This window comes from Crinia signifera, chromosome 2, assembly GCF_055691185.1.
Source record: "Crinia signifera chromosome 2, ASM5569118v1, whole genome shotgun sequence".
Lineage (NCBI taxonomy): Eukaryota > Metazoa > Chordata > Amphibia > Anura > Myobatrachidae > Crinia > Crinia signifera.
The window spans coordinates 328,963,495-328,978,286 of NC_139218.1; the positions used below are offsets into that span (position 1 = coordinate 328,963,495).

The window sequence follows — 14,792 nt, forward strand, 5'->3', positions numbered from 1 at the left end:
TCGCATTAATGACTTATGATTTGAGAAATCAATCATGTTTCTGTCACACAATGAAAGCCCCCTAGATTTACAGAGATTTACACACACCCTAGATTACACCAGTGGAGATTACAGCATTGAGGGATTAAAAGAAATCAGCCGCAATTACAGAAAATCTGACTGCATGCAATTATTTTAATACACAAAAAGCATGCAAAAAAGAAGCATGAGTGGTCTTACTTGTGCAAACTAGTATCCAGGCGAGGTGGTTAAAAAGGGGGAGGGGGAGAGCGTTAGAAAGAATTGTAACAGTGCAACAGCAACATATTTTTAAACAATTTAACATGAGTATGGTGTTCCAAAGCAATACAATATGTGCTGTATGAAGGCTCCCTGGCAGCTGTGCAAGGGTCATTGCAGAACTAGAAATGGTTAGGGGTGGATAGAGTGATTTGGAATAAGCAGACTTTTAAATGGCTTTCATCTCAAGGCTCAAAAATTAACCAGCAAAACTACACATAAATAAATCCGTGGCTACATTTTGATTCTAGGCTTCCCATCACAACAGCAAAATAAATGAGATCTAAGAAATGTGTGATATGGAACAGAACACACATAAAGCACAGACTGGAGACAGCGCGGGATCGATGCATCATGTCCAGTATGGGATACATTGATGTAACAGAGAAAAACTGCCACGAAATGCAAAAAGAGGTTCTTTGATATAGACATCTTTGCATATTCCGATGTCTTATTCTACGGCATCTGCAATTATCATCACACAGGGAATATAAAGTATGTCAGTGAGCACTGGAAAAGCTGAGGCCGGCAGGATCATCTGAAACTTAATGAGTTTTAGTAATACAGGGAATTAGTTACAGGCTACTGAAATGTTATTAGCCACACTAGGAAATACTCAAAGTATTTATAGCGGTGTTTTCCCACTATCTTGGCTTACAGGCTGCATATAATTTACACTGCCTCATAACATCATTAGACATACTCTAAGGGGGGATTCAATTAACTGCGGTAAAGTAATTGAAGAAACAGTGTTGCAGGCTGAGAATGTCCATGGTTGGGCAGGCCTTAAAAGAAACCCCCAATAAATAACCTGTTTTCATAAGCCCCGATCACGTTTACAAATAGGGGCCTCTAATTGAAAAGCCCTGGGCTATAAAATCTGAGGCTAGCACCCTTTTTCACAGCCACTAAATTATTGGTGCAAATTCCCTCTTAGTGCTGACTGCAAGCTCTGGACAGGTTTGCCCTCTCCTGCATTTGCACTTTACTTCCTGGTCAAAAAAAAGCATGGCATGCATGGGAAATCTGGGAAGTGATGAAGTAAGGAAAATGAAAAGGCAACATGTCTCAGTAAATCTCTTTGGTAATAAATAGAATTTGGCTTTGGGATGTCATTGCCAATGTTAATGAGTATTCATTGGAAGATTTGTCCAACTCTTGATTCTTTATTAGCTCAAAAGTTCATTTTTAATTGTAAACCCACCCTGATGGTTAATTATGTCAAATGCCCCCCTCCCCCCCCATTGTTAACGCAACGCCACGATCAACGTGAACCCGAAGCGTGGCGAGCACAGCGAACCCGCGAGTGGCGGCGGTACGCGTCCTCCGACCTTTTCATACCCCTACTATCCACTAGCTTTCAGCTAGCATGTATAGAGAAGTGTTCTATAACATATCACAATGGGCATCTCTTCACCACCCCCCTCCCCCCCTCCCTATCCTTGATTTATTTACATTGGCCTTTAAATGACAGATATATGTCTGTTTCTGCTATATCCCCTGGTATGAAAACCAGATTTGGTTAGGCGACCTACCGAGTGCTTTGCCATCTACGGCTAATGAATGCTTTAGTTTTAGCCTTTTGTGAAATCTGTATCCACTTTGGTGTGGAGTTGGATTTATATAGTGTGGCGTAATTACTTCAGACATATTATGCTCGCCATACTATATAAAATCAACTTCATGCCAACGTGTATAGTGGAGGTATGAAAAGGTCAGAGGACGCGTACCACCGCCGCCCCTCGTGGGTTCACTGCGCTCGCCACGCTTCGGGTTCACGTTGATCGTGGCCTTGCATTAACAATGGGGGGGGAGGGGGTCATTTGACATAATTAACCATCAGGGTGGGTTTACAATATAAAAAAAAAAAAAAAAAAAACAATCGGGTCTGGGGGGCATTTAACATTGGGTCCAATGTAAAATCGGGTCTCAGGGACCATTTTTACATTGGGTCCAATGTAAAATCGGGTCGGTCGCATTGCATGCCATTATAATGGCATGTGATGCGACCGATTTTCAAAGTGCGTTAAAAATGTCTTTAAAGCCCGAAAATCGTGTCGGTCGGGTCCCATCGCATACCTTAAGTTAAGGTATGCGATGGGACCCGACGGGCGCCGTGCTAGGAAACAAGTACCAAAAAAGTTAATCATAATATTCAAAACTAAAAAGATACGGTAGGTGAAACATAGGGGGCTATAGGAATGGAAGACAAAGGGCCAGATGTATACAGCTTCAAAAATTGATAAAGTGGAGCGTGATAAACAACCAGCTTCTACATGTCATTTTTTAAACCCAGCCTGTAGTTAGGAGCAGATTGGCTGGTTGTTTCTCTCCATTTTATCTTTTTGACATTAGATATGCAGCTGCCCTCTATGGAGGGTGGCAATAACATGTGACTCAAGTTCCCTCCCAAGATAACATGTTATATAAGCAGAGTCTCCCATTTTTTAAAATGTGATTGAAAAGTCTACTTTTTTTTTGTGTGTGAGTGTCCTTTGTTTTCTTGTGGTTCAATCTACACTAACTTTGCTTCATGCACAAATTAAAAATATTGTATAGAAATAAAGGACAGGCTATGTGTGGAAGATGTATTTGAAACAAATAACTCTGTGTTTAGACTTGGGACCCATCCCCAACAGGTGTCATTATGGTAGGCAAATATACCAAATCACATCCAATCTAAGAAGGACACACACATATACTCACACAGCCTATGCTCTGTAAGCGTATGTAATATACAATTGATTCAGTTAGATGCTTTAACTTAATGGACTTCTATTCATTTAAAATGTTTATTGGACTTTCAAAGCTAACACAGTAATGGTGGGTATACACTGGGTGGGACTATTTCTCAGATTACAGTGGGTCAGAACAACAACATTGTTGTCCAGAGTATACGCACTATGTGTATGTAGTATGCGCACTTCCGTGTATTGTCAGTGGCATCTTCCGTGGCCTGTGTGTATGCACTTGTGGAAGCTAGCACCCTGCCAGGTTGCAGTCAATGAAGATCTTGCTGGGTAGACACAGTGGGGGTGATTCTGGTTGGCTAGGTATGCAGCGAAGATCGCAGCTTACTGAGAGGCAGAGACGCTGGCCCGCCAAATACCTGACCCTCCCCCTGCCGCCAAATCCCTTCAGAACCATATGAGGGGGACTTATAATGAGAACACATCCCCTCGCATGACTCCATTAGATGGTCGCCGACTGTTAAATTATTTTTTCTGCCTTTGCAAATAATAGTCAGTCTGAATTGACTTTTATTTGTGGTCGCTGGGACGAAGACAGGGCATCGGCCTGCCCGCGTACTCTTGAGAATGCCCAGCGTTTTTATGGGGACGCTCATGGCCAGCACTGCCACCCCGTCCCGCTGCAAACGACCCAGAGAGTGTGTAACTCGATGCAGCCATTCGCTGTCGGGTTTGCACATGCACAAACCCCGACCATCAGGGCAGGGGACGATTTTTGGATCACTACGAGTGATCCAGAACCAGACCCATTGTCCAGTGTGTACCCAGCATAAGTAGGCTTCTAGTGCCTTTGTTGTCGGAGATAAGTAGTTCTATAGTATTTCTATAGTTTAAATACATTAACTGGAACATTGTGTACATGCCTCCACTATAATGTAAAGAAGTAGAAGCGGGTAGAAAATATGGCAGAGCAGCAATGAGCTGCACTGACTCCAACTGTCCAAACCTTAGCAAGAAAAGCATTTTTATATAAAATGAAATATATAAAAAATAAATAATAATTCTGGACTGGAATTACAATTGTGATGAATTAAAATTCAGCAACAAAAATATGCATGGGTTGGATTTATGACTTGCAGTACTGTGAACCGGTCAGTCAGTAAAACAAAACAACTCGAGTAAAGAGATGGGAAACATTCATCACAAAATAAATTATTTAAAAACAAAATCTGGTAAAAATAAAAAAAATCAATGTTATTTACAGTAAATGCTGTGACAATTGGGCACTTTGTTCCTTTCACAAGATCAATCCCTTATGAATTATTTGTGATTTTTTTTTTTCTACAGGCAGGAATCAATTTTACTTAATGCGAAGTCTGATGTTTGACCAAAGCATGTACTTTAAATAGCTACAAGTAGGTGACTGGATTTAACACCCTTTCTCCTTGCAAGTAATTAGTAAACAACCAGTAGAGATCTGTTGCATTAAAGCCCACACAAGAAGTGGGTGAGAACATGCATACAAGCAGCATATGGATAGTTGAGGGATGATGGATGATGGATTCAGAGCACATCATATGAGAAAATAAAACAGACTTTTTTAAAGCGGCACTCATTTACAAGGCATGGTTTTGGTTTTGCAAATGATTGCCACTTTAAAAAAAAAAAAAAAGTTTGAATGCTGGCCTCACATCTGTTGGAAAAATAAATTTATCCGACCCTCCAAGCATCTCATTATAAGACGCCAGAAGATGCAATAAAAGGTTTAATAGTGTTTGAAGTGCGAAAAATGTGTTCAAAACATTGCCACGTTGTAAAAGTTTTTGTTGCCAGAGGAGATATTGCAATCCAATCATACATGGGAATGTACAGTAGGTTTCCAGTTGCCATTGCATGCATTAGTTTTTTTCCTATTGGAACATAAATCATAGAGATGCATGCAACAAGAAGTTAATAAAGCAGTAGCCTTACCGCATCAAACTCCGCCTGATCATCTTCTGGTAAATCACTTGTTTCATAAACATCTGGCTCATTCCTAGCCTGGAAACAAAGAAAGAAAACATTATCACCATTATCTGTATCAGCAGGAATTAAGGTCCCCATACACGCTCCGTTCACCAGCGGTCCGTTTTGTACTTTGAGATGCACGCTCCCGCGCATCTCATCGTACAGTACAAAAAGTATGTGCTGCACATACTTTTTGTACTAGCTTTTCATCGCATCGCATGCACAAGGCATGCGATGCGAGGTGTACTATTTAAGTGCAAAACGTACGCCCACAACGGAGCGTGTATGGGAACCTTTAGACTTACATTTTATTTATCATTTAGGCTTTACAGAAAATTAACATTGTAAATGGTGCACATACATTAAATACAATAATTACCTACAGAAGATTATGGGGGTTATTCTAGTTCACTCTTTCTGACAAATGCCTTCTTAGATGGACAAAACCATGTGCACTGCAGGGGGGGGCAGATGTAAAATGTGCAGAGAGAATTTGATTTGGGTTAGTTATTTTGTTTCTGTGCAGGGTAAATACTGGCTGCTTTATTTTTACACTGCAATATAGATCTCACTTTGAAGTAAAACCCCACCCAAATCCAATTCTCTCTGCACATGTCACATCTGCTCCACCTGCAGTGCACATGGTTTTGTCCATCTAAGGAGGATTTTGTCAGAAAGAGTGAACTAGAATAACCCCCTATATGCCGTAGCCTGAAATGACAATGTGCTCAGAATTGTGAATGGCGCTATAGGCTAATGTGGTGTACACATGGTGCGATAATCGCATAGCAATTATTGCAAATCGCACCCGATCCACGGCATCAGAATCGAATGTAGAAATACTGCTGCACAGTCTATTTCTACATTTGAGTCCGATTCCGCGCATCGGATCGGCGCTGCAAAGCACGGTGCGATTGGCACTATGGCTCTTATTCTAGTTGATTCGGACAGATGCGTATTTTCGGACGGCCACCGAGTGTTCTTTGCCCCACCTACCGTACGGATCGCTCACACCGTCCGAATGCGGTAAGATGCAGAGCGAACGGACCGCAGGGGATGTTCCATGTGAACAACTCCCCCATCTGTGGGAATCTCCCCCATCCTTCGATGGTCGCCGACCATCGAATGATGGACCGAGTGGTCAGACAGCTCCGAGTGCCCCAGAGCACTGTGACATTTCTCCGTGCGAAAGCAGGGATATGGGCGGGGAGCAGGCATCTGGCTAGGTCAGCTGTCCACCACCCACACGTGCGTCATGGCCGGATTACCAAAGGTACGCACAGCATTTTCATGGGAACGCCCATAAAACGCGGGGCGTACGCATATGGTAATAAACCCGAACAGCCCTTCACGCCCCTCTCCACCCCCCTGCCCGGATTGTTCCGTCCGATTGTTTCCTGTACGGAATTCACAGCGTATTCGGATGTGTGCGGTGTTCGTACATGCGCAGAAACGCCTCTGCACATGCGCAAAACATTGGCCGTACGACCGAACACGCAGCCATCTGACTCAATCAGAATAATGGCCTATGTGCGATGCGATTTTGACTATATAGCAAAAATCACAGCGTGTACACACCTTTAGGCAACCGTGTCTTCAACACACAGCTGCACAGTCACAGAATTCTGAATAGACAATCCTTACCTTAAAACTACAAAATCTATAGCGACAGATAGAGGTTACTCAGCACACATTGCAGATGTACACAAATAATCACACAGCTGAAGACCCCAGTTCCTGCCCAATTGCGCTCTTCAAAGTGGATGTAAAATGTATTTGCCAAACCTTACTCTGTACACTCAACTACTTTGACCAGGAGGGGTTTGTCCTGGGTCAGGAGGGACATGAAAACTCCACCAAGGTCTTTGACCACATGTATTTTTGATTTCAGCAGATCTATCCTGATGCATAGAAAAGGTTTTGATTGAATAAATGTAGTTTTATGCAGGGTTACTGACACATTTGGGCCTGGGTCTTACCTGTCTCTACAGGATATTAGGATTATATCGCTGCCCAAATGTTAGCAAATTGTAACTTAAATTAGCCAAATCGGTGGCTGTTATTTGACTACATCCTCCCATTCTGTTGCCATGTTCAAATTATTATTTGAATTATCCTGTGGTCTAAAGAACGTGGGGCTTGTTTTAAATACTGACCTATCCTGTATTTTTTGCGGATATCTTTTGTCCTCTGCTCCATACCCTTAGAATAAACATAAATGCTTCTCATGGTTCAGGTGGGTTAGTATAGCTAAAAATAATTTTCTTACAGGGTGCTCTATTTGTTGCATGTCCTTTAGCATTACTGCCTCACAGCACTGAGGTCATGGGTTGGATTCCCACCATTGCCCTAACTGCGCCGTTTGCATATTCTCCCTGTACTTGCATGGGTTTCCTCCGGTTTCCTCCCACAATGCAAAAATATACTGGTAGGTTAATTGGCTCCCAACAAAATGAATCCTAGAGTGAATGTGTGTGTATGTGGTAGGGAATATAGATTGTAAGTTCCACTGCGGTAGGGACGGATGTGACTGTTCAAATATTCTCTGTAAAAGCGCTGCGGAATATGTGTGCGCTATATAAATAACTTAAGAAATAAATCTATATCCCAAAACAATGGTTCTGTGACCTGATCGCTGCTGTGCAAATTCACAGAGGCCTGCAATCAGATAGTCGCTGCCCAGACAGAGTGAAAACCCAGTGGTGCAAGTTTGCAAATGACTTGCAAAAATATCGCTGATCGCCCGCCAGCTGCAAATCCATATGCAACATTAACTATAACATTTTCCCAGTCTGTACAAGTGTGTGTAGCTCTGACCCTTCCACAACTGCGCGACAGAGACAGGCTGATCGAGGCCTCCCTGAAAATGCTTGGGCATACCTACGTTTTTCTGGACACTCCCAGAAAACGTCAGGATTCCACGCCCCAACGGCAGCTTCCTGTCATTTGCGAGGTGATTGCAAACAAAAAGCAATCGCTGATTTTCGTCACTGTTTAATCTTGCACATGCACGCTACAATCCTTATGCACGAGCAGCCATTCGACAATCAATCACCTTGCAAATTCCTACAACAGTGATCAGCTCAGCACCCCCAAAGTCTGGTGCGGGATTATGGGGGTTATTCAGTAAGGATCTCAAAAGCAAAATATGCAAGTCACTTTATAAAATTCTGCTTAGCTCCTTGAATTAAATTAATTGTTTTAATCGTAGGAATACATCATTTTGATTCTACAATGATTTCACAATTTAGTAGCATTGAATGATGCTATGATATACGTGGTTACTATGGTCAGTAAAAATCATCTTACTCACTGCCAGTAAGGCAAGACTGATAGCACTTACTAATGATTCTAGAAACCAACGCCCGGATGCTCATTATAAGAGAGTGGCACAACAAAATAATAGGATCCTTACAATGAGCAATGCCACATTTACTGAAACAGAGATGGATACTGTAGTTCTACCGAGTTTCAAGCCCTTGATCAGAATCAAAAGGACAGTTGTACCCATAGGCGTGCGCAGCCCGTTTTATTAGGGGGTGCACCATTGGAGGGGGCGTGTCCATCACTATCTACTGGGCGTGTTCATCATCTCCTATTATTACACATAATGAAACACACTAGACATAATGTCACGCACAATAATGCCCATCACACATGCCACACACCGTAATGCCCATTACACATTATGTTAGGGCTTAAAAAAATATTATTAAAACAGGGACAATAGGGACTGTGCACGTCGAAGGCGCGCGCCAAAAATTAACACATACTTACATGCATATTACACATCACACAGCCATTACATAGTATACCACATTCCATAATGCCCATTACACATTGTACGTGTAATTCCCATTACATGTTACGCCTCACACCATGATGCCCATTACACGTTACGCCTCAGACTGTGATGGCCATTACAGATTATGCCATGGGGGGGGGGGGATGTGAAATGTTCTTTGCCAGGAGTCACATGCTCCCTGGGAAGGGGGTGGTTAAATGCTCGTTGACAAGGGGAGTTTCATGCTCATTGCTGGGGGTGCGCATTGCAATCCGCACTTCCGGGTAGCGCTGTGCACTCTTCTTATAAGATGCCCACCGGAGCCGCAGCCTCCTTCCCTTTTGAGCCGCTGGCCGGATGCTGCACGCCGCACACTGAAGCTACTTTACCTGTCAGCGGCAGGCAGCATCTGGTCAGCCGCTCAAAAGGGAAGGAGGCTGTGGCAGGCACGGGACACTTGTACCCCAAGTGCCCAGGGGCAAATGCCCGCCCGCACACATAGTATACACACACACACACACATACAAAAAAAAACGGTTTAACCTCAATATCCCTGGAATCAAATAATCCATATGGATCCGCCTGGTATCAGATTGATGGCCCAGCGATTTGGGTTCGACTGAAATCAACCTCGAGCTTCAGTGATGCCGAAGGGGGAACTGGCAGCCATTGAACTGGGTGGGGGTCGGAATTAGCAGGTCCCATGTTATCCTATAGGGAAAACGTTCCAGCTTTGCCTGGCAGTATCTCCGGTTCCCAGGGGGCTAGAGACACGGGGCTGGGCTCGTTGGAAAGCCCCAGCCCTCAGCTATGATTAGGAGGTGCCTGTGCACCCCCGGCACCCCCCTTGCGCACGCCTATGGTTGTACCATTTAAACACTTGACAATGAGCCAAGCTTACATCACAAACTTTCCCCTAGAGAAAACTACTATTTTCCAGGACATTAACAAGGACAATACAAAGCAAAAAATGTAACCACTTAACAGAATTCTTTTTCCCCTCAAAAAACCAGTCAATGGTTTTTTCTTTAATATTTAGGGGATGTTTTGCACAGCACCACAGAACTGCCAGTGTCCAATGGCCCCCATACAAAATAACTCCCCACGCCTCATTGGTAAAAGATCCCCCAATAGTAGTCCAGTACCAGCTTAGTAGGGGAAATAAAATCCATGTTTTTAAATCCCACAAGTAAAGGAAAAACATATATCACAAGGTCAACAATAGTGGCACAGGTGCCTGCGTTACGCCTGGGCCGCGCCTTAGCACAGGCGTCTGAGTTATGCCTGGGACGCATTTTTTTTCCCCTCTCTCACTTTCTATATATAGCGTTAGCTTCCTATCACTTATATTTATTAACACTATAGTATTTCACTGGTGTGCCATTCTGAGCTTTCAACTTATGCTAGTTTTTTGGGGTGCCGCACCCTGCACCTAGTTATAGCGCTAGGGGCCCCCAATATACAGAAAATGCCTTGACATGGCTTGGGGGCATATCATACAACTGCGCAGGTATATGTAACCAATATCTCTGAATTCTATTATCATGTAGTGTTCCAGATTGGTTACTAATACCATTCAGTGAGCTGCAGGAAACAATGTATTTTTTACTGCCTTAGCACAGACGTCTGCATTACGCCTGGGAACTATATAGCACATGAATTGAGAGTATTATTAGTAACAAATAAAGTCTTGTTTATTAAAGGCAAAGGGAATTGGAATAAGACTAGATGAAATGATTAACTTTAAGTCAATACTCACATCCATCACTTTGCCCTTTAAGGAAATGATTATATGCTGTACTACCAGGGCCGGCGCCACCACTAGGCAAATCTAGGCATTTGCCTAGGGCGCCGGCCACTGGAGGGCGGCATTTTCTGCCGCCCGGGTACCTGTCCTACGGCGCTGTCTATTTAAATCTGGCGGCGGAGGCAGCGGGGGTCCCTGCAGTCCATTAAAAATCATGAGCGCTATCCGCCGGGCTATGCGGAAGCGCTTCTAGTGTGAAAACTCTGGCAGCACGGCGCACGCTGATCTCAGCCAATCAGCGTGCTGCCAGTGTTTTCACACTAGAAGCGCTTCCGCATAGCCCGGCGGATAGCGCTCGTGATTTTTAATGGACTGCAGGGACCCCCGCTGCCTCCGCCGCCAGATTGAAATAGACAGCGCCGAACGACAGGTACCACCACCACCCCCACCCCCCCCCCCCCGGCACCGGGGCGCCCCCACCCCGACTCGCCTGGGGCTCTCCGGTGCCTTGCACCGGCCCTGTGTACTACTGTGGACACTGCTGTGTAATGCAGATACATATAAGCAGCCACATTACAATAGCATCATTATCAACTGAATTTGGAACATTCAATTGTCACCACTGCAGCGGCCACTAGGGTGCTGCAAAATTGAGAAGTTCAATCTTTGCTCCATTGAGATGCCTGGTAGCCGCGAGGGTGACATTTCTTCTCGCAGCCTCCAGTGGTGTGAGAAGACATGTGCGCCAATTTGCCACTTTCTGCATCCAATCACAAGTTCGGACACCCAAATCTGGACTTGCCTTACCCATTTAACACAGCTAAACCCTGTGTGCGACATATATTGGTGACCAAACACAATTAGATTTCAAATGTTTGTTAGGTGTCTAAACAAGAAAAATACATGCCCAAAAACAACTTATTGTCCCCAATGTGTTTGAATTCCAAAAGCATAGTCAAAAGCAGCTGGATCTTCATCACCAACAGTTTCTTCACTGCTGAGTAACTGCAAGTGATGCACATACTAAAGCTGGGTACAAGCCTGCCCAATACTCAATGAGACCTTCCGGTCAATCAGACACTGGTAAGGTGAGCCAGATTATCCTGGTTATCTTAATAAAATGTTTCATCCTGCTGAAAAATCAATGGATGTGATCGTCAAGCACCCAACCAATATAGCAGTGTGTGTACACTCCCGCAACTGGTTTGTCCAATGCTTCTGCCAATTTATCCCTTCCAGATAGTGATGGGAAATCTAGTTCGTTTTGGTGACTAGTTCATTATGATCTAGTTCACCCAAAAGATTAGATCAGAAGATTAGTTCATCTAGTTCATTTAGTTCATTATTCCAGCACTGACTCAGAGACTGAGAGGAGTGAATGGATCTAGATGAACTAGACTAGATTATGACACACAGAGCAGGCATTGTAATACCAGCTCATTGTAGGAGTTGAGTCTTGTTAGAATGATCATATACTGTATGTTTAATAAATCAGATTATTTTCTAGTTTAGAAAAGCAATAAGTTATACAGCACCCTTCTAGTGACATGTTTATTGTTTAGCTCTGCAATATTAATCCCATTGTGGCTATTATTTTACCTTCCATAATATTCCATATTATGCAAGTAAAATACCCAAATTCTGAGTAATTTAATAAGTCAATTTTTTTCTGCTTTTAAAATGCAGTAATTAGAAAAAAAACATGTCCCCTTGCCCCAATGTAACTGACCTTAGAGAGATAAAGTAGAGACTGTAACCAGTTGCTGATTGGTTGCTAGGGGCAACTGCTCCACTGTATGTATCATGAAGGTTCATACATATCCATCTCTGACTGTAATGTGGAGTAAACAGAGCTACTACAGTATACTGTATAACATGCAGCAGCCAGCACTGTGTCTGTGGCTGCATACACACAATACATGTGCCTGAGCACAGCAGTGCCACACATGGTAGCTCACAGGTACTGTACAGTCTCATTATGGTGTATAGTCAGAGATTAGTTCAGGGATCTGTATGATCAGTGAACTAATTGAACTACTGAACTATTTGCAGGACTCATTAGTCATCAGGACAATGTAGTTCATTTGGATCCGCAGAGTCCAGACCATGTCTGAGCTCAGCACTGCCATCTTTGGCAGCTACCATGTACTGCCTTCTGTGTATTGCATGAGAGCTGATAACATGGCTGCTGCAGAAGCTCCTACACAGGTCCCAGCAGAAGATTTAGCACAGCAGTATGCTCAGGACTCAGTACCAGAAGCAGCAGCAGCAAGTGTTTGGACATCTGAACTAATCATATAATGATAGCATCACATAAAGGTGAGCAGCATGAGCACACATGCTCACACACAGACACACCACACAACTTTGGCTAGGCAGTGCATATTTTTATTTTATTAGATCTGTATTTGCTGGGCTTTGTTGTACTTTTAACTTTAGATTCAGGAAGTAAAGATCCAGTAAATGAGTCTTATGCAGCTGCTGGGCTCTGTCTGTCTGTGTGTTACACTTCCCACTTGCTTTACTTCCTGGTGAACTAAATGAACTAATCTTTGCCAGAGCAGTGATCTGAACGATTTAGTTCACTTTGAAGATTAGTTCATTTTGATCTAATCATTCACGAACTACCCATCACTACTTCCAGACCAACCAGTCTTGCCAGTGATTGGAAGTCTGTGTACAGTCAAACACATTCAGAAAATGGAAATTGGAGATCTGGTGTAAAAATGGGACAGGTGTGTATGCTAGGTATACAGTAGGATTAGGTCAATGGTCTGGTCAGGAGTGGGATGCTGGAGGATTAGACAAGTGTGCACACATCTTCAGAGACAAATATGTATCTTTCTTGTGGTCAGCTTGTGATGCCCGCACTATAACATGCCCTTAATGTAGCTTGGCTGTGCATGGATATGGGCATATTTTCCATAATAAATATAACCATGACTAGAGGGCTTCAGCAGTTTTCACTGGAGCATAGAAGTGCCAAATCTCATGTATTATATAATTTAGGTATATACTGTATAAGTATATATACGCACACCTCTTGCCTTTCTATACAGTATAGGACAGGGCTAAGGCTTACACCAGTTATGGGGAACCTTTAGCCCTCCAGCTGTTGTTGAACTACACATCCAAGCATGCCCTGGTACAGTTTTGCTGTTTGGCCATTCTAAAACTGTTGCAGGGCATGCTAGGATGTGTAGATCAACAATAGCTGGAGGGCCAAAGGTTCCCCATCCCTGCCTTACACTGTAGGGCCATATACATAGCAGCAAAGGGAACCCAGATCTCTGCCATTATGCAGTATTTGTTAATCAAATGCTAAGGACTCTACTAAAAAGCAGCAGCTCCCTACACAGGTCCCCAATGGCCATGGGCCACTTCCACAGCAGCTGGCCTGCGTGTGGCCCCTTCTGGTTGTGGTTGAACTAAAAGTCCCAGGATAACCGCCTGGCAGAAGAAGCAGGGACACAGGCAGGGTGACAGGAGGCCGAGGTGTCAGGAACACTGCTGCTGCTGGCGCACGGAAGGAATGCACACGCCGTAGCAGTACGGGGCCGGGCGCTGGCTACTTACGATGCCGGGCAGGTCGGCGTACTTGGGGTCGGCCATGTCTGCTGCTGTGTACGCGGACAGGAGGGCGCGGTCACTGCGGCGGGGGCCGGGACTGGAACTCGGGCTTTCTGCACGATGAGCGGATACTCCGCACGCAGCAGCGGGTCCCCCGGTACCGGAGATAGGTGACACCGATCACCACAGTCTCGCGGGGAGCTGCCGGGGCCGTTACCGAGATCAAGGTACCGGCGGATGGAAATCTCGCGAGAGAGAGTATTTCACGGGAGCGCGTCACATCGGGTGGTGCCGGGAAATGTAGTTTCCACTCCGACCGGCAGCCGCAGCAGCGTCTCAGCATCCTACCATATCTGCTTAGTAATCATCATGCCACCGGTTACCAGTGACGTGCGGTGAGGTCATTGCCTGGGGAGGCACTGACCTCACTGCACGTCACTGCAGTATACAGTACATTTCTCTGTTTCTCGTATACACAAAACAAGCCTGTGCCAGCGAAGAGAATAAAATGACTTTTGCACAATAGCAGGACAAGCCTGTATTATATATAGCAGGACGTCAGCAGGGAGGTTTTTATATTCTCATTAACCCTTCCAGCCAGGATGAGCGCTGACTGTAGCACAGGCTAGCATAGAGGTTTTAATGATAATAAAAGCACACAGAACATTCAATGCCAAATCCCATATAACAGCATTACGTCCTCCCAAACAATGCT

General features: G+C 44.2%; 1 protein-coding gene across 1 annotated transcript in view; it reads right to left on the bottom strand.

The window, feature by feature from the left end:
- DCTN2 (dynactin subunit 2) overlaps positions 1–14,340 on the bottom strand; it is a 50,751-nt gene extending 36,411 nt beyond the window's left edge. The window contains exons 1-2 of the mRNA XM_083169387.1: positions 14,084–14,340; positions 4,941–5,009 (exon numbers count right to left, since the gene is read on the bottom strand). Coding sequence (XP_083025513.1) covers positions 4,941–5,009; positions 14,084–14,119 — 105 coding nt within the window. The 5' untranslated portion in view covers positions 14,120–14,340. The remainder of the gene's footprint in view (positions 1–4,940; positions 5,010–14,083) is intronic.
- Positions 14,341–14,792: the final 452 nt, after the last annotated feature.